The sequence below is a fragment of the Somniosus microcephalus genome, chromosome 11, assembly GCF_052327205.1.
Source record: "Somniosus microcephalus isolate GS21.2 chromosome 11, FLI_Smic_1.0, whole genome shotgun sequence".
Taxonomy (NCBI): Eukaryota; Metazoa; Chordata; class Chondrichthyes; order Squaliformes; family Somniosidae; genus Somniosus; species Somniosus microcephalus.
Window position 1 is genome coordinate 55,113,194 of NC_140997.1, and position 21,448 is coordinate 55,134,641.

A 21,448-nucleotide genomic window follows, 5' to 3' on the forward strand; every position below is an offset into this window, starting at 1 on the left:
AAAACTTCCATCTTGTAACCAAGTTGCTGTTCCATTTTAAAATATATTTAGATATGAGTGAATTTCTCATAGTGCTCCTCATGGTAAGTCACAGGATATGCTGCTTCACAGGAACAGGAACATTATACCACATAATACAAAATGTACTACCCTGCTGCTAAACTGTAGACTATTAAGTATAATTGCTTTGCATTGTTGAAATCAATGTTCGGGTTAATTGCAGGTCAAGCTGGTTTTCTTTTCAGTGCGATTGCTAAGGTAATTAGAAGTTTTACACATTCTGATTCAAGGGTCAGTAAACGATAGTCTGTTGCTACGGGAGTTTCTCTGTAATTTATCTGTAGATTCCAACTAATTGGCTTTCTTTCTCTTTTGAAATACTTTATTTTGAAGTATGATACAGAAAAAACTTTGATACAAAAGCTAAATACAGTACTCCGGATGCTGGAAATCTGAAATACAAAAGGAAAACTGCTGGAATCGCTCAGTAGGTCAGGCAGCGTCTGCGGAGAGAGAAACAGTGATTGCAATGGGCAAAACATACTGGCCACACAGGCCAGCAGATTTTCTATGGCATTGCTCAGCGTGAATCAACGGTAATGCTATTCCAGGGAGAGGGCTGGTCGCTGGAGTGTGAAAGTGGGAGAGGAGTGGACATCTCCAGTGAAAGAATTTGAAAAGAGGTTTGTAAGTCATCAGCCCAAAAACAGTGAAACGAGTTGTTTCTTTGATTCGTTCCTGGAAAATTATATATTTGTTCCTTGCTCATTCCATTAGATAAATATTCCACAGATCGATAAATAAATCTATTTGTATGAACAAATCATTGTTTTTGATTTTCAGTCTAAAATAAAAGAAAGGCAGCTGATGTGAGTGAATAGAATACTTTCCTAATTATAAAGATTCCACTTGGAAATTTGACATTCTTTTAAATTTCATTTGTCACACATGTTACATGCTGCAAAGAAGCCGTGAATGTTGTAACCTAAACTGTGGTCAGGAAAACTACCTCAGAAAGAGCTGAAGAGTTAAATGTTTTACCATGGCAGGTACCTTGGAAAGAATCCAAATGTTCATGCAGTACCATGTTTTGAGGTTCTTATGTAGATTAAAATTACAGACTTCTGGGCATTTCTATCACTGGACTGAAAGAGGCTTACAAATTGCAAGTTCTGACATGTGTGATTGTTTGTTATACTCAGAAAGGAAGGATCTTTAATTGAGATGGGCACTTCTACTGCTATTGATCCCACCCACTGGAAAGTGCGTCAGCATGCATTTCTGATCAAATGGGACCTCCACCCATTTTTCAACACCAGCTGCCCAAATAATGTGATACGGTGAGGAAAATCCTTTTTAGTAGGACCATATTAGGCTAGTGTAAAGGCCTGCCAGAAGAACATACTCAACACTGAAATGGTGCAGATCTGGTTATGTGGATCTGAACAAGATTTTTCAGTCCCCTAGCATATCTTCGTTCCTATGCCACTGACCTTAGCAACTAGAAAATACACCCTCACACATCATTAGGAATGCATGTTGCCAATGCAATCTACCCAACAATCCAAAGTGATTTTTTGTGCTAATTAATTTAATTGTTAATTACTTTGAATTAAGCAAAGTGGGAAATTAGCGTAAAAAAATTAAATCATCAGCTAATTTGAATTAAACGACTTTGAATTAAGACTAGACTGCATCATTGATCACTCATGTACAACCTCAGCTTATTTTCTAGCCTTCTTTTAGGCTCTCTGTGTTGTTCATTTTATGCCCTAGTAAGAAAAAAAGATTTAACTTTGTCTCCTGTAACATCTCTTTATCAACACATCTGAATACCGACCACAACTACTTTTATTAGTCACTATTGCAGATCGCAGATCACTTGGTCGCAGATAAGGCCATCTCTGACCACTTCCTCGTATCGCTCTCCACCCACATCCCCCTTCCACCCACCATCCCCCCCCCCAACACTGCTTCCTTCGGTGTCCGCCCCGGAAAAAAAATTCTCCCAGCTCTCTTCCAGCTGCAGTTATGAAATCCCAACTGTTCAGTCTTTGGCCCTCCATTCACCCACGATATTTCTGCAGCTACTGATCTGCTCAACCACACCCTCACCACCACCTTTAATGTCCTAGTTCCTATTAAAACAATTACTCGCTCTCACCCTGGCTGTTCTCCCTGGTACGGCCCTTATCTTCGCTCCCTTAAGTCCAAGGGACACAGACTTGAACGGATATGGCGGACAACTGGTTTAGCCATTCACCGCCAGATCTGGCTGGACCACATAAAGCATGATCAGGTCCTGCTCTCGTCTGCCAAAATTGCTCACTATTCCAGAATTATTCTGGAATGCAAAGATAAACCACGGCTTCTATTCTCCGCTGCTAACCGTCTTCTTAAACTCCTCCACCCTTACCTCCAACAAGTGTGAGGAGCTCATGGACTTCTTTGTCTCTGGGATTGAGACTATCTGTTCAGCTGCCTCGGCCACTTCCCTTCCTTCCCCTAGCCCACATGGCGAAACTTCCTCCAAGGTTCCCCCCTGCTCTAGCCCTGAACTCACATCTTTCTCCAGTTTCTCTCCAATCTCCCCTCAAACTACCGCCCCATCTCCAACCTCCCTTTCCTCTCCAAAGTCCTTGAACGTATTGTCGCCTCCCAAATCCATGCCCATCTTTCCCACAACTCCGAGTTTGAATCCCTCCAATCAGGTTTCTGCCCTGCCACAGTACCGAAACGGCTCTCATCAAAGTCACAAATGACATCCTTTGTGACGGTGACAAAGGTAAACTATCCCTCCTCGTCCTTCTTGACTTGTCTGCAACCTTTGACATGGTTGACCACTCCATCCTTCTCCAACGCCTCTCCACCGTCGTCCAGCTGGGTGGGACTGCACTCTACTGGTTCCATTCTTATCTATCTAATCGTAGCAAGTGAATCACCTGCAATGGCTTCTGTTCCTTCTCCCGCATCGTTACCTCTGGTGTCCCACAAGGATCTATCCTTGGCCCCCTCCTATTTCTCATCTACAAGGTGCCCTTTGGCGACATCATCCGAAAACACAGCGTCAGTTTCCACATGTACGTTGACGACACCCAGCTCTACCTCTTCTCTCGACCCCTCCACGGTCTCTAAATTGTCAGACTGCTCCAGTTCTGGATGAGCAGAAATTTTCTCCAATTAAATATTGGGAAGACCAAAGCCATTGTTTTCAGTCCCCGCCACAAACTCCGTTCCCTAGCCACTGACTCCATCCCTCTCCCTAACATCTGTCTGAGGCTGAACCACACTGTTCGCAACCTTGGTGTCATATTTGACCCTGAAATGAGCTATCGACCACATATCCGCAGCATAACTAAGACCGCCTATTTCCACCTCCGTAACATAGCCCGTCTCCACCCCTGCCTCAGCTCATCTGTTGCTGAAACCCCCATCCATGCCTGTGTTACCTCTAGACTTGACTATTCCAACGCACTCTGGCTGGCCTCCCATTCTACCCTATGCAAACTTGAGGTCATCCAAAACTCGGCTGCCCGTTTCCTAACTCGCACCAAGTCCCGTTTACCCATCACTCCTGTGCTCGCTGACCTACATTGGCTCCCAGTTAAGCAATGCCTCAATTTCAAAATTCTCATCCTTGTTTTCAAATCCCTCCATGGACTTATCCCTCCCTATCTCTATAACCTCCTCCAGCTCCACAACCCCACCCCCCCCAAGATATCTGCGCTCCACTAATTCTGCCCTCTTGAACATCCCTGATTATATAATCGCTCAACCTTTGGTGGCCGTGCCTTCTGTTGCCTAGGCGCTAAGCTCTGGAATTCCCTGCCTAAACCTCTCCACCTCTCTTTCCTCCTTTAAGATGCTCCTTAAAACCTACCTCTTTGACCAAGCTTTTGGTCACCTGCCCTAGTTTCTCCTTATGTGGCTTGGTGACAAATCTTTTGTCTTATAATACTCCTGTGAAGCACCTTGGGGCATTTTACGTCTGTTTTACGTTTGTTGTTGTTGAATCCCCACCGCAACTACTTTTATTAGTCACTTTTGAAACCATTTTATACAGAAGCCATACTGCGTATTACTGTTAATACCTAATGCCTTGTTTACCTTCTCCACACCCTGATGGTTACTGTTTATTCCTTAATTGTCCTCCAAGACCTTAAATATGTTGTACACATAACTTATCATCTGGTTCATCATTCCTTATTTTTCACATGTCCTCTAACAATCTTTCGAGACGCTGTCTACAATGTGAATTTTCATTTTTCACTGATGTAGCACATTTAGCTAATGATGTAACAAAGAACCTTTCTTTCCTTCTTTATTTTCTTAACACAATCCAAATCTCCTTTCAGTAATACCATCTGTTCTTTTAACAAACATTTTTCTTAACATTTTATTCACATCAAAGGTATAGTTTCATCGGAGTCTGTTTCTTGAATTATATATATCCTAATTCTCTGATCTTTTTATATCATTAACTGCATGGCTTTTACTATCATGCCTTCGATCAATCCCTTAATAACCTCTCACTGAATAGTTGATTAATGTAAATACAATACTGCTGTTCAGGTTTCTTTGTACTAATTATGTTTCAATTGAATCCCTTTGCTAGTCTCTATGAAAAGAGTCCTTTGTGTTGAGTTGCTAAACCAATCTCGCTCCTCAGCATCTTTTGTTCCGTTCCAATTTTCTTTTTCCCATTCTGTCTAATATTTCTACCTTTTCCAGCTAATTTTCTCCCCTTTCCTCATCCTCTCTTGAAGACATTGGAGAAAACTTTCAATTTCGGCAGGGGCCATAAAACCGGTGGTATCGGATCAGCCGGCCATTATACACCTCGCTCGGAGTTTAATAGAAAGGAAAATCGGGTGGGATGTATAACGAGCGGCCGATCCAATATCGCCCGTTTTAACGTCCCTGCCAAAGTTGAACGTTAACCTCATTGTCTCCTTGTGGCGTCTGGTAGCTCACCCAATTGACCATTCTCCATGTATGAGCCTGGATAATGTGCATCAGCAAGCTATTTGACAGCAAGGGGCATCAGGAATAAGCCTTATCTTGTTCACACATATGCCCTTCTAGCAGCGGTCGTTACTTGGCAATCAGGAATAGAAACCAATCTATTTGCCCCTCCCTAACCTAAAGGCACTGAGGCCAATTTGTACCGCCACTCTCTGAGATCAGCTAGCTCAGCATTGTTTGGGAATTAAACCTGGAGGCAGAGCTGGACACCACGTTTTGCAGTGTCAACGTGACTCAGTTGATACCACTCTCACCTGTGGCACTATTCAAAGAAAAATGGGGAATTCTTCTGTCAACCAACACCACCAAAAAGCAGAATAACTGGTTATTTGTCTCATTGCTGTCCTTTGGGCATTGCTTTGTGTTACATTTTCCATTACCCAATTACAGTGGCTGCATTTCATTGGGAGTTCCTGTGAGACTTGACAAAGTGCAAGTTATTTTCTTTTCTTTTATGCATCCTCTATGCTCTTACTGTTCCTCTTTCCTTAGCACCTACTTCCCATACCAGTTCTTTCCTTACCAGCCCAGATTACCCACTCTAATCTCTGAAGTGGGGCTTTAACCCACAACCGTCTGTATTAGAGGTGAGAGTTGTATTACTGAGCCAATAGTGGCACTGTCACTCTGAGAGACTTGAGCATATAATCTAGGCTGACACTGAGGGAGTGCTGCACTGTCTGAGGTGTTATCTTTCAGATGAGACATTAAACCGAAGTCCCATCTGCCCTGCCAGATGGATGTAAAAGATTCCATTGTACTATTTTGAAGAAGAGCAGGGGAGTTCTCCCCGGTGCCCTGGTCAATATTTATCCCTCAACCAACATCACTAAAAACAGATTATCTGGTCATTATCACATTGCTGTTTGTGAAACCTTGTGGTGTGCAAATTGGCTGCTGTGTTTCCTACATTAAAACAGTGACTACACTTCAAAAGTACTTAATTGGTTGAGGTTGTGAAAGGCGCTATATGTGTCTGTTGTGCTCAAATGCCTTGGATACTTATTCCCCATATTATCCTGAGGACTACCCCGTGCCTGATGCCTTCTTCATCCCCCAATACAGCCGGTGGAGTATCAAGGCTCCACGTTTAGTTAAATTAGTGGAGCTCCGCTTAATACAACGAGAACACATGAATTGCTACGAGCCTGTTCGAAATGGACATTCAGGATAGGCCTGGGAATGGTGGTATTTTGTTACTGGGTGACCACCCTTCATTTGTCCTGCTTTTTTTCCCCTGTCTTCAATGGTCAGATCATGCAAGTCCAATGTCTGTAAGTTCTTAAAAAAAAAGGCATCAATTTTCAGGCTGCTGGTAGTCCTTCACCAGCTGCTGGCGGCCACCATTGTAGTCGCCAACATCCTACGGCATCATGTGCCACACACCGAGTGGAACACTGAAATATGTGAATGAGTTAACGTTGCATTATCACGAGATATGATGAGGGCATGGCCACTGGCCCATTCACCTTAGCACTGGCAGCACTGTGCCAGAAAACAAAATGGGCCCTATTAAGTGACAAGTTTAATGTCATGTCTCGATCCCTTTCACCTTCACTTTTAGCTATATCTAATTATACTATGGCATCCATATGTTCTTCCAATACGTAGTACCTTGCACTTGTCTGTATTGAATTTCTTCTGTCACTGTTCTGCTCATTTGCAGATTCCATCAAACTTTTTTTTTAATGTTCCTAGCTGCTTCCTCATACTCAACTTCCCCATCTCCCAGTTTAGCATCATCTGCCAATTTAGCCAATTTTCATATGACTTTTGAGTCTTAGTCATTAATGTATGTTAAGAATGGGAGGTGTCCCACCACCACCCTGGCCTTTCCAATCAGAACCTCCCTCCCATTTCGCCATCACTCCCCTAACAAGTTACATTGCGAAAATCCCACTACTTTAAGTCCAAGTATCAGCTTTTCAAAAGGAACTGAACAAAGGCTTTTTGGAAATCTAAGTATATCATACGATATGGTTTTTCACTGTCCATTTGGGATACCACTTCCTCAAAAGCCAAGAAGGTTGGTTTAGACAGAATCTTCCTCTTCTTGAAGCCATGTTAGTCGTTACTAAATTATCACTGGTCAGGTACTCCTCGAGTTTTCTCCTTATAATTGATTCTACTATTTCACTAGTTATTGATGAAAGGTTGATGCATCTGTAGTTTCCTGGATTAGATTTGTCTCCTTTTTTGAGTACGGGTACTATGTTAGCTTATTCAGAGTCTAGTGGGACCTCCCTTGTATTCAGTTTTGTATGAAGTACCAATGGAAATTTTTTAAATAGTATTTCCACTAGTATGGCATTGTGATCACTAAGGATGTAGATTTCCAGTGAAATAGCTAATAATGGTCATCTTTATCCCTAGTAATCACAACGCCATACCAGTGGAAATATCTTTTTTTCTATCCACAGGTACCTCTTCATACAAAACTGATAAATCAACATCTTCTTTCAAACATATACAAACAGACCTTTGTGATCAAGATCAATATTTATTGAGACATTTTGGCTTGAAAACATCCGTATGAAATTTAACATGTTAGACTTAACCAGTTTAACCAGACTTAATAGGTCAAAGTAAGGACGGTGTAGGTCATTGCCCACAATATAATTCTTGTCACTTCATTTTTTTTCAATATACCTTCACATCCCATTTGATGAAATGCACATAAATTACAGTGAGGTTCTTAAGAAAATGGAGAGCGAGTAAAATGAATTTTATGTGAGTTTAAATTTGGGCTTTCTAACCTATTCCCATTTAGACCATCATACCAGATATGGATGGTCCTAGCTGGACAAGCAGCAGGAAGCTTACCAGTGCTGGGTTCTTGTAGCCAGTAACACTCCAGCTGTATTCCTATGCACACTTGGTGGTTCCTAAGCCTTGGCTTGTTCCAACCTGCACCTAAATTCTCTGGGCTTAGGCAAGTGGGGTGCATCCCCTTGGGGAAGTAAGTGTGCCCTCCCCATCAGGTTAAACAGAAGCTCCACTTATACAGATGTTTCAGTGGCTTGGCTTGGAGATTCTTTAGCACTGTTGGATTTCCACAACATCTGGCTCACCAAAAAAATATTTTCAATCTTCCATCTATACTCTCAAAATCCCATAATTTGCAAGTGTGTGGTGTTTACTCATTGTCTAGTCGTTGAGATACAAATCCTGCCAATCACAATGATGATAAAAATCGGTAGTCACAAGGTCAGTTTTAACAGTTGTTCATTAAAGGTCCATTTCATGTTTCTTCATTCACAAAGAGGTTCCGTAGCCAACTAAACCTCTCTGTTGGGACAGGTTCCAAAGCTGTCTGCTGAGGTGTGGCTGCCTACGGTGGAGGTGGGATCTGCACCCCCAGGAGATCATATGCAAAAATGTTCCAGAAAATTGCGAATATGACAAAGATGGCGTACGAGAAAACCATGACCCACCAGGCGCACTGCTGGTGGAGATTCTCCTCGTAGCTGCGCAAGATGATGAGTCCCATACTGATTCCCACCACTGCACCAGCCAGATGTGCCATGAAGCTGGGCTGGGGCCCAGAAGAGGGTAGTGGAGGGGAAAAGCGGAGCCATACTGCACGTCCAACCTCAGAGCTCACTGCCAAAAGGAAAGAGAACACAAGTTTAAAAATTCAAAACATGGAACAAAATAACTAGACAATCTAAGCTACAACACTGTCCTTTTGTTACCTATATAAATTTTCCAAACAAAACATGAATTACATTATTGCAGTCCTTTCCATGTGAATATGAAGGGGATTGGCACCTTGGAATTTTAACAAGAGCAGACAGGAATCAATCTGGTTAGTTGAGGCTCTGTACAATGGGAATGAATGGGATGCTGTTTTTTCTTTGTCATCCAATGCCTGGATCAGGGTATATGTTCACCTGAAGTTGACTGTATTGTCAAGCCTACTGTACCAGAAGGGGGAGGGGGGAAGATTTTGAGGTGTCCCGCTCGGTGGAAACAGGGTGATAGCACCCCGAACATAGTGGGCTATGACTTACCGCCCCTTTCCATCGATGGTATGGCCGACCTATATTCCCAAGGACCCACTGCTGGGAGGTCGGAGCGCCCACCTGAGTCAGGCCGTACGATCTTTTAATATGCAAATTGGGGTGTGACGATGGACTTAGGACTTAAGTGTGTGGAGCGTGTACCATACACACAGTTTCTGCTGGTGCAGCCGAAGAGGAGCCCAGAAGGTAAGTTTTAATTTATTTCTGTGGGTCAAGGAGGAGCAGGAGTCCTCTCTGGGCTTCACAAAAACAACCTGGGTCCTGCTGCACCAGTTCCTCCCTGACCTACCTTTTTCTGGACCCAAGCTGGGGGTGGTAAACCAGCACCCTGGGCCAGCCCTATGTTAATGTGGGCTGGCCCACAAAATGGACCGGGTCTCCCATCGCCACTACTGGGCAGCCAGCCAATGCGCTCTGCCAGCCAGCCCTCCGAAAACCACGTGGGGAAAAATCTACCCCAGGGACCTTCTATGTGCCAGTGTTTACTGTCTTTCATTTTGTGCTTGCCAATCAGAATATATGTAAGAAGTCACACAACACCAGGTTATAGTCCAACAGTTTTATTTGAAATCACAAGCTTTCGGAGCGCTGCTCCTTCGTCAGGTGACGAAGGAGCAGCGCTCCGAAAGCTTGTGATTTCAAATAAAACTGTTGGACTATAACCTGGTGTTGTGTGACTTCTTACATTTGTCCACCCCAGTCCAACACCGGCATCTCCACACCATGGCTACAATCAGAATATAAACAGTCAAAATAATTACTTAGCCTAAAGAACCAAAGAGCCCTGGTCCTGATAATGAGTGAGCACTCGTGTAAGCCTGTGTAGAACAAGGTACTCTCAATAGTTTCAATGTTCACTCATTATTGTGGTTATAGTTATTTGCCATATTAGATATAGGGAGGTAAATAATTACTGCAGGGTACAAAGCCCTTATAAAATCACGGTACTTACTGCAGACAAGTGCCAAGATCATTCGGAGCAGTTTATAGGGACACCTCATTCCCGCCCAGTTCTGAAAGATAATAGTTAACATGCTGTAACATTCTCTGGGTCCGTTATTCTCTAGTTATTCTGTAAATTCAAGGTTCAAGCCCCAGTCAAGGATTTGAGCACATAATCTAGCACTGAGATAATGTTGGAAGTGCAATCTTTCAGATAAGACATTAAACCAAGGCCCCCATCTGCCCTCTCAGGTGGACATAAAAGATCCCTTAGTGCTATTAGAAGAACAGCAGGGGAGTTCTCCCGGTAACGTGGCCAACATTCCTCTCTTAACCAACACAACCAAAAGCAGATTAACTGGTTATTTACCCTTGTTCCTCTGCACAAATTGGCTGCCACATTTGCCTACAAAACAACAATGACTACATTTCAAAAGTAATTAATTGGCTGTAAAGCAATTCAAGACGCCCTGAAGACATGAAAGACCTGAAATAAATGCAAATCCTTTCTGTTCCTGTCCATCGCAGTGACATAAAATTTGTTTATCACTGCAGTTCAAAATATGGTACAACAAACTTCCTGTTGACATTAAGGAAAACTTAATGAAAGTGGAATAAGATCAGCCTCACACACTGTAGCTTTATGTATCATCTAAAATAATTTGGGTGGGTTGTGTTTCCACGATATAACACACACCTGGGTTTTAATGGGAAATTTGCAGTTTGTGCTGATATCTGAAAACGTTGGCCCAGATTTTGCGATAGGAATAATGGTGAGACTGTAAGCGTTCACCGTTATAACGGAGTAAATTGGACAGCAACTTCCGGCGTCCGCACATCCGCAGTTAAACGTGAAAATCCGGAAGTTGCTGTCAGAGATACCCCGCTCCTCCACAGGGTGTGCTGTAACAGTCCTCGCCGATAGACTCGGCACTGAAATCAATGCAATGGCATGAAGTCGGAGTACATACCCACTAGTTCCCCACTAAAGATGCCAGAAAAAGTTAGGGCTGGTGCATTCAGGAGCAAGTGATTTTTTAACACATGATAAGTGACAATTACTGCCAAACAACCTCTCTGGCCCTGATTTAATTTTACAAGTGTGGAGTTTCATTCCTTCATAAGTTAATTAGTGTTAAAGACTTTAAAAAATAAAAATTTATTTTTTACATTTTCTGTCTGTCTCTTTTATCTCTCCTTTTCCCATCTGTCTTTCCTAATCTTTATTTCACTCTCCGTGCATGATTTAAACCTAATTTATACTTCCTGCTTTACACTTCCTGGTTTAAACTCTGTGGCCGGGATTTTGCTCACCTCGGCGGGTCCAGGGTGGGCGACGTCGGTGGCGGGTCCCGACCCTGCTGCTGACTCCATCCCGCTGTCCAGTCCAATTAGAGGAAGTGGGTCTGGTGATGTCAGTTCATGACGCGTCATCAGCTGGTTTCCTTAAAGGCACCATGGCCAACTTTATTTTGACATTTGTGCTGTCAGTGTTCTACAGCATTGAGGTGCTGCAAACACTGACAATGACTTCACAGAGGTGCAGGGCTGCACCCAGGTTCTCCCATGACTCCCTCCATAAGCATATGGAGGGAGTCATGGGAGAGCTTGGGTGCAGAGCACGTAGACTGGTCCTCTTCCCTTCCGATGGGCGGAAGACACCTCCCTAGGAGACCAACACAGCATGCTGAATCTGTTGTAGAATTGCAGTGAGGAACAACTTGTGGTTGAGGAAAATGATTTCTTTCAGGTGGGAGCTTTTACTGTACATTTGAAGCTGTCAAGTAATCAGCTGTATCAATGGCCACTGAACCCCCGCCTCAGGTTAACAGCCGTGGTCGCTGAACAGCATGGTTCCCGTGGCCATGAAGTTAAAGTGAAAAGGTAAGTTAAAAAAGCCTGTTAATGATCTGTCAACTAGATGTTAATGAGATTAACTGGGTCCCCCACCGCTGCCTGTTGGGTCTGCTCAGCGCTGACAGACCCAACACTGGGAAAGGTGCGTGGCGGCGGGTTGACAGCGGGTCTCGAACCGCTGTCAAAAAAAAACACTTCCCGATCCACCATCGATCCTGCCTGCTGACCCGCCGGAAAATTCCGGCCTGCGTGTCTCACTGAGGATTCCTCAATCTGATTGGTTGAAAAGCCTCGCTGTTGCTCTCCCTGCTCACACATGCCACAGATCCCCTGAAGAGGGCGCAGCGCTGGATCAGACGCCGGATGACACCACGTTGCCGCTCAAAGGCCCCTGAAATCTTTGTGGGCAGATGTCAGCGAGGTGAATGGAAAACACCATTCCTTTGCCATTGACTGCAAAATCCGTGCCAAAGTGTTGCTGCCTTGTTACATACTTAAACCGTTGAATTATATCCTGTGGTCTGGATTTTGTGGTCAGCGGCAAATGAACAATGCCAGTTGGTCGTTACACTTACACTTGTCCACAGACTTTCTACGGGCTTTTACACTGGAACCTGCAGTGATTAGAAATCCAGAACAATGCAGCACCCACTACAGGGGATCTGGGACCTGTATGAACAGGGCAAGCAACAGCATGTCTCCTTAACCAATCAGATTGAAGAACTGAGACATGCCGAGTCCGAACCAGGAAGTGTCAGTTAGAATACAATGTCAAATAATGTACTGAAAACAAAATAAAGAGAGGGAAAGAAAGATGGGATTAAGAGAGAGAGAGATAAAAGGAAAAATTTAATTTAATTTTTTTTACTTATTAAAATCTCCAACAATAATTAAAATCTGAAGGAATGAGTCTCCACACATTTAAAAGTTAATTTTCAGTGCCAAAATGTTTGACATTAATTAAGACTTATCACGCCATTAAAAATTGACTTATCCTGGAATGGACAAGCCCTAACTTTTTCTGGCGAGTTTAGTGGGTATCTATCACGTAAGTACAGCAACTTCCCGCCGTTCCACATACTCAAGATACTGTTATATCGCAGCGTCTGGAGGAGCAGGGCAACTCGGGCAGCAACTTCCTGATTTCTCAGTTTAGCTACACGTGTGGTCGCTGGAATTTGCTAACATTTGTCTTACAATTTCTGAAAATAAACTTGTTATTAAAATTTTTAGACGGAAAATGGTAATGACAAGTCAAGGAAACACCAAAAACCTTTGTTTGTTTAGCATTAATCATTACATTTTCTGGTTTAATGTACACGTCTATATATATAAATAAAAGGATATGTCTGTCTGTCTGTCTCTCTGTCCGGCTATACAATCAAAAGTTATAGAGCGTACCTACACGTGTGTTACATCAAAAGAAAGCTTACGATTCCAGAACGGTCGTAAGCATATTTACGTTTTGGTGAGACAAAAATTGTGCCCGCAGTATCCAAAAAACTTTCAAAATTCCACTCATTATCTGCTCATTAGCATTGGGTGACGTCGAGGTCGACCAATCGTACGGTCGAGCGACTCGACGGTCGACAAATCGCTGCATGGCGGGGGCAGGTTCCTGGCACGTGCGGGCGGGCCCTCCTAGAGTCGAGTGACGGATATTGACCAATCCTACGCTTCGGTGACCTGACGGTCGACCAATCGGTGCGTGTGTGGGCGGGCCTTATCGTTCTGAACCGAGGTGAGTTGCCGCTATCTTGATTCCAAACTTTTCATTTCTTTTTCCCGCTTCCTGCGTCTTTAAAAAAAAAGTTGCTTTTAAAACACATAGTTTTTAAAAAAAGTTAATTACTTTCTAAATCTTTTATCTAATCTCATTAATTTTCCTTCCTTTCCCGTTTTTGCAGGTAGGCCTCGAAGCCTGGGCGTCTGTTGCCAGCCATGCTGAACCCTAGGCAATTGTTTTGTGGCACCTCACCCCCCACCCCCCCGCTGGGCCTGATTCCGAACCAGCGACCAGCCATCTTGGTAAAGGCTGGCTGGGCTCACTGCAAGCTCCTCGCGCTTCATTCGCGCTGGCGCTGCACGGCGCACGCGCACCTCCACACAGAGCGCGGCCAGAGGGAAGCGAGCAGGTTAGCGGGGGGGGGGGGCAGCGGGGCTCGGGAGGGGAGCGGAGAGGGTTACCCCGGCAACTGGGCTCGCCAGCTGCAATCGGCCGTCTCAAGCCGCTCAGGCCCAGTCCCGGTCCCGGAGATCGGGAGGCGGAGAGGGGAGGAGGGTTACCAAGGCAACCGGGCCCGGCCAGCCGCAATCGGCCATCTCAAGCCGCCTCAGGCCCGGCCTCGGGAGGGCGGGGCTCGGGCTGACCGGGGCGCTGCGCTCGGCATGTCAGTGCGTGGGGCGGCACGGAGCTCAGCTCCCCCCTCCCTTTCTCTCCCCCTCCCCTCCTCTCCACCCCCTCTCCCTCTCGCTCACTACCCCCTCCCCTCCCCTCCCCCCTTCCCCTCTCCCTCTCCCCCCACCCCTCTCCCCCTCCCCCTTTCCCTCCCCCCTCCCCTTCCCCCCTCCCCCTCCCCTCCCCTCCCCCCTTTCCCCCCTCCCCTCCCCTTTTCCCCTCCCCCTTCCCTTTTCCCCTCCCCCTCCCCCCCTTTTCCCCCCCTTCCCCCCAGTCGCGCTCTCTCTTCCCCCCAGTCGCGCTCTCTCTTCCCCCCAGTCACTCTCTCTCTTCCCCCCAGTCGCTCTCTCTCTCTCTTCCAACAACAACATGCCCTCAAAAGACCCTCGGCACCGCCGGGCACTTCAGCTAGTTTAAAATAAATGGGTTAAAAATTAACACTAAAATAGTGGAGAGAAGAATTTCAGACAGGCATGTTAAGATTTTGTATGCTGATGTCCTGCAGCCTAACTTCATGGTCTAGATGTTGGCGAATTGCAGAATCAGCTTTTTTTGACAGAACTTTTGATGGCACAAAACTGGTTGACAAAACATCAACTCCATTTAAAAAGATTCGAAGATTGATTTTTCATATTTATCAATCAAGGCAACAAAGAAAAAACAACAATGTTAAACTCCTTTAAACAAGGCATTTGAATGTAAATACTTTGAATGCAATGTGCTGTGGAACTGTTTGATTTTTGTTGCAAGTTAATCAGTTAAAGAAGCATTTTTCACAAAGTCTGGACCCTTAATTCGCTCTGTAAAATCATGTGCCGAAATCTAGGTGCTGCTATTGGTCGAGCTGTTGCCTAATTTACATCTCACCAAATCAACGCCGGCTGCCAGTGTCATTTCAGTAAAAAGCCTAGTTCCGGCTTCAGCCACCAGATGGCACCAACATGCTGTTGGCCTGCTGCAACTGACCAACAAGCTTAGACAAGTCAAATAATTAGAAGCTGCATCTGACCTGAAACTGTTATGTATACAACCCAAAGGTGGAACCAAACGACGGAATGACCCCTGCTGCCAAGTATTGTGCCCTCCCCACTGTAAATATTCTCTTTTGCTCCTTCCTTGCTTTCTGGATAATGTCCTTGAGTTAGCTGTGCAATTTCTTGAACAACTTTATTTTTGTAAGTATTTCACTGTTACCAGTTTGCTGGGAATCCAAGTCTTGAAAGTTTTCTTTGTTTTAATTTATCATTCATTAACCCTACCTTAGCTCCTCTGAAGTTTATAATTTACATTTGCAGTGTCTTAAATTAGATTTCAGACGACTATTTAACAGTGCAAGAAGGCGTGGGATTGGCTAGCATATTAAACAATATTCAACTTCCAGCAAGTCATGACTTTGACACCACAGGAAGGAACATTTGAGTTTACAGTGACTCAAAAATTGATATTTTCGTCATATGCACTGTGCTGAGACTAACACATGTATCAGTCAGGAGCTATGTGTAATGACAACAGGTTTGTATGGGAGGTGAATCATTTATACAGCTGCTGTACCTGTCTGAAATGCTGAACACATGGATACCAGTTCCTCTACCAACAACACAGGCTTCCTGCTGTCAGATTACAACAGCTGTTTGCTGTGGTGGATGTACAACTTACCCAGTTTACAGCAGCTACAGAAGTTACTCACAAATCTTCCTCCAAACAAAAGGTGTTGCCATGGGAGCCTGTATGGGTCCTAGCTAGGCTTGCCTTTTCGTGGGATATGTGGAACATTCTTTGTTCCAGTCCTACTCAGGTCCTTCCCTCACCTCTTTGTACATTGATGACTGCAACAGTGCTGTTTCCTGCTCTCGCCCCGAACTAGAAAATGTCATTAACTTTGCTTCCACCCTTCCCTTGCCTTCACATGGTCCATCTCTGACTTTCCTTCCCTTCCTCGACTTCTCTGTCTCCATTTCTGGAGATAGGCTATCGACCAATATCTACTATAAGCCCACTGACTCCCACAGCTACCTGGACTACACTTCCTCCCATCCGACTTCCTGTAAGGACTCTATTCCATTCTCCCAGTTTCTCTGTCTCTGTCGCATCTGTTCAGCCGATGACACCTTCCATACCAGTGCTTCCGATATATCTTCCTTTTTCCTCAACCAAGGATTCCCCTCCACCGTGGTTGACAGAACCCTCGACCGTGTCCATCCCATTTCCTGCACTTCAGCTCTCAACCCCGTCCCATCCCTCCCACCCTCCACCTCACCTTCCACCCCACCAGCCTCCACATTCAACGGATCATCCTCCACCATTTCCGCCACCTCCAGCGCGATCCCACCACCAAACGCATCTTCCCCTCACCTCCCCTCTCAGCATTCCGAAGGGACCACTCCCTCCGCGACACCCTGGTCCACTCCTCTATCACCTCCAATTCCCACTCCCTTCCCAACACCTGCCCTTTTACCTCCTCCCTTCTCACTGTCCAGGGCCCCAGACACTCCTTCCAGGTGAAACATCGATTTACTTGTACTTCTTGCAATTTAGTACACTGTATTCGCTGCTCAGGATGCGGTCTCCTCTACATTGGGGAGACCAAACGCAGATTAGGTGACCGCTTTGCGGAACACCTCCATTCAGTCCGCAAGTGGGACCCTGAGCTTCCGGTCACCTGTCACTTTAATTCTCCGGAGCACTCCCACTCTGATCTCGGCCTCTTACACTGTTCCAATGAAGCTCAACGTAAACTTGAGGAACAGCACCTCATCTTCCTATTAGAGACTTTACAGCCTTCTGGACTCAACACTGAGTTCAACAATCTCAGATCACAACCTCTGCCCCATTTTTTCAGATGGCAGCTGTTGCTGATGATTCTGCTATTCCCATTTACACCTCCTCTAAACCCAACTTTTGTTACTTTACTTATGCCATTACCATCTCCTTTCGCCTTGCACCATCATCCCTTTTGTCATTTAATCTCTCCTGCCCTTCACCCTATCATAGACCTTCCCTTTTGTCCTTTCCTCTCCTCCCCACCTTTCCCTGCCTGTACCTGCTTAAAACCTGTTACATCTGTAATCTTTTCCAGTTCTGATGAAAGGTCACTGACCTGAAACGTTAACTCTGTTTCTCTCTCCACAGATGCTGCCTGACCTGCTGAGTATTTCCAGCATTTTCTGTTTTTATTTCAGATTTCCAGCAAACACAGTATTTTGCTTTTGGACAGAAGTTGCACACAAGCCATGCACTACTAGACAAATAATGAGTGTTACCTTTTACTGGGGAGGTGCTCTACATGTACAAGAATTGGGATGAAGATAAAACGCAACCAAACATTGCCAGGCATGATGAATTATTAGATTTGTTAATATAATATGGGCAGAACCGTGATCAGCAGTTTCCCTGTCTCGCTGGGTTAACTGTTTCAGTAAGGGGTCAGCTCACACGCTGTGATATTGAAAATAATATTATTACAGTAATGGGACTACTCAAACATTAACAAGTTTACTACTGTAACAGTAACCTAGCACTTCTAAATGAAACACTTAAAACACAATTCTGCATCAAAGCAGGAAAGTAATCACCCAAGCTGCTCTCACCCTGTCGTCCCATTGTATTCCTCCTATTTGTTCCATTATACTTTTTATTTGAACTTTCAATTGAACTTTTTTTTTACCTATTCTATCCTGATTCTATTATTGTAACACTTTCCCCAGTTTCTTTTTCTTCTGCCTCCTTGCCCTTACTGTCCATTTTGGAGGTAGGGACAATATTTTTTTTTAATTTTGCTGGATGAATTCTAGCTTTAAAGACCAGTTTGCAACCAATGAAAAGGCCAGATTAACATGGGTGTCAGCAACCCTGCAATCCAACAGAGCCAAAAGGATAAACTCAATCACAGAGCTGCAAGGGTTAACTGTACCAGCTTTCAGATTCTTTCACTTGTACCTACGCTTGGTGTCACATTGTCATTACATTTTGATTTATCTTGTATTCTTTGTTGGAGTCCTGCACTGTGGGCTTTCGCCCTTTGCCTGAATTTCTCAAGATAACACCAATCCACTTTTGGGTTCAAAAAAAGGAAGGTAACTCTAAGTGATATTACAATAAGTCAAAAGTCCTCAACCCCAAATGAGCTAGTTAACTATTTTAAAGGATATAGAATTATAGAATCATAAAATAGTGCAGCGCAGAAGGAGGCCATTCGGCCCATCGAGTCTGCGCCGGCTCTTTCGAAGAGCAATCCAGTTAGTCCCACTCCCCCGCTCTTTCCCCATATCTCTGCAATCTTTTCTCCTTCAAGTAGTTATCCAATTCCCTTTTGAAAGCGATCATTGAATCGGCCTCCACCACCCTATCAGGCTGCATTCCAAATCCTAACCACTCGTTGCATAAAACGTTTTTCCTCACGTCGCCTCTGATTCTTTTGGCAATCACGTTAAATCTGTGCCCTCTGGTTATCGACCCTTCAGCCATTGGAAACAGTTTCTCTTTTTTTTTACTCTATCTAAACCCTTCATGATATATATATTCTCCAAGAATTGTAAACAAAGCTTACATAAGTAGTTTCAATCTGGTACGGTAGCATAGTGGTTACATTACTTGACTAATAATCCAGAGTCCTGGACTAATGATCTGGAGTTGTGAGTTCATATCCCACCACAGTCGCTGGGGAATTTAAATTCAGTTAAATAAATAAATCTGGAATGAAAAGCTTTGTGCTATCCGGCACCGACGGGACCGAGCTGTTGCCGGTCCCTCAAAACTGCCGGACAAACCAGCGTTAATGTTGAAGCATACGGAGCTTTTCATCTCCGTATCTGACAAACACTGTTGCTTAGCAACAGCTTCTAAACAGTCGGCCCGTACCTTGGAAGCGTCTCTCTGAAGCTGTTGCTAAGCTACAGAGACTTTGCAGAGCCTGACTTGAAAAAAACGCCACGAGAAGGAAAAAAACCTAACAAAACGGCTCCTGATTTTTGCCGGTGGCTCGAGCTTGCTGGACATTTAGCCTCCGGATAACACAAAGTTACCTGTATCAGTAATGGTGACCATATAACTACAAGATTGTCATAAAAACCCATCTGGTTCACTAATGTCTTTTAGGGAAGGAACCTACTGTCTGAGCCAGACTGGATAACTTAAATGGCCTAGCAAGCCACTCAGTGGTATCAAACCGCTACAAAAAAAGTATACGAATAATAAAACCGGACAGACCACCCGGCATTGACCTAGGCATTGGATTGACTAGACAAAGGCACATCCAGCCCAGTCAAGCCTGTAGAGTCCTCCTCACTAATATCTGGGGACTTGTGCCAAAATTGGGAGAGCTGTCCCACAGACTAGTCAAGCAACAGCCTGACATAGTCATACTCACAGAATCATACCTTTCAGCCAACGTCCCAGACTCACAGATGCCGGTCTTCAGTCAATTCGATTCACTCCACGTGATGTCAAGAAACAGCTGAGCGCACTGGATACAGAAAAGACTATGGGCCCCGACAACTTGTGCTCCAGAACTAGCCAAGCTGATCCAATACAGGTTGAACACTGGTTTCCGCCAAAGTGGAAAATTGCTCAGATATATCCTGTCCACAAAAAGTAGGACAAATCCAATCCAGCCACTTACCGCCCCATCAGCCTACTCTCAATCATCAGCAAAGTGATGGAAGGTGTCGTCGACAGTGCTACCAAGCAGCACTTAGTCATCAATAACCTGCTAACCGATGCCCAGTTTGGGTTCCGCCAGGATCACTCGGCTCCAGACCTCATTACAGCCTTGGTCCAAACATGGACAAAAGAGTTGAAGAGATTTTAACTCCAGCACCTCATTTCCATAATGTAGATCTTACTCCACCAGCACCCAGTGGGATTCACTGCCTGGTTGGCAAGTGTGAGCTGAAATTTGGGCGGCAGGTGGAGGCCGTCTGGGACCCGACAGAATGGTCTCCGATAGTCAGGTAAGTGGGTCAGGTAGCAACATAGGAACAGGAGTAGACCATTCAGCCCCTTGAGCCTGTTCTGCCATTTAGTTAGACCATGGCTGATCACTACCTCAACTACCTCAACTCCATTTAGCCGCCTTTGCTCCATATCCCTTGATACCCTTACCTAACAAAAATCTATGATCTCAGTCTTGAAAATTTCAATTGACCTAGCATTCACAGCCTTTTGGGGGGAAGAGTTCCAGATTTCAACTGTATGAAGAAATGCTTCCTGTTTTCACTCCTAAATGGCCTAGCTCGAATGTTAAAATTATGCCCCCTTGTTCTGGATTTCCCCACCACAGGAAATATTTCTCCCTATCTAACCTATCAAATCTCTATCATTTTAAAGACCTCAATTAGATCACCCCTCAACCTTCTAAACTCAAGGGAATAGTTTATGCAAGTTTATGCAACCTGTCTTCATATTTTAACCCTTTAAGCTCTGGTATCATTCTGGTGAATCAGTGCTGAATCCCCCTCTAAGGCCAATATATCTTTCCTGGGGTTTGTTACCCAACACTGGTCCTGTTTGGGGAGTACCAGGAACTAGGAGTTAAATTCAAAAACAGGATCACAAGGGTTTTAATCTCTGAATTATTACCTGAGCAAATTGGCATAGGTAAAGCTGATTAGGGAGGTGAACACGTGGCTAAAGAAGTGGTGTGGGAAAGAGTGGTTCCATTTCATGGGGCACTGGCACCAGTAGTGGGACTGGAAGGAACTGTACCATTGGGACGGGCTCCACCGGTCTGGGACCAGGGTCCTAGCGGAAAGGATAAATAGGGCAGTCACAAGGACTTTAAACTAGTAAATGGGGGGGAGACCTCAGGTGGAAATTGTAGTACAAATAATAGTTCAAAAACAAACAAAAGGGAAGAGAGTAGAGTAACAGTCAGAAATTGTGGTTTAGGCACTACAGGTAAAGGGAAAACTAAAAGATGTAAAGTGATTAAACCAGGAGAGAGAAACAAGAAACATGTGAGTAAAATATTAGAGCTGAAGGACAGGTTAGGGTGTGTGGCCCAAATAAGCGTTCTTTATACAAATGCACAGAGTATAAAGATTAAATTTAATGAACTGCAGGCGCGAATTCAAATTGTAGGGTATGACATGGTAGCCATTACTAAGACATGGCTGCAAGATGGTCAGTACTGGAAACTAAATATACCAGGATATAAAGTCTACAGGAAAGATAGAGAAAATGGTAGAGGGGGAGGTGTCGCCTT

At 44.5% G+C, this 21,448-nt stretch overlaps 1 protein-coding gene across 2 annotated transcripts in view; it reads right to left on the reverse strand.

Annotated features, from left to right (window-relative positions):
• Nucleotides 1-7,502: 7,502 nt before the first annotated feature.
• rhbdl1 (rhomboid, veinlet-like 1 (Drosophila)) overlaps nt 7,503-21,448 on the reverse strand; it is a 300,633-nt gene continuing 286,687 nt past the window's right edge. For both annotated transcript variants that reach the window (XM_086000695.1, XM_086000694.1), the window contains 2 exons: nt 10,003-10,063; nt 7,503-8,628 (listed from right to left, as the gene is read on the reverse strand). In XM_086000695.1, the coding sequence (XP_085856821.1) occupies nt 8,357-8,628; nt 10,003-10,063 (333 nt within the window). In that variant the 3' untranslated portion in view covers nt 7,503-8,356. The remainder of the gene's footprint in view (nt 8,629-10,002; nt 10,064-21,448) is intronic.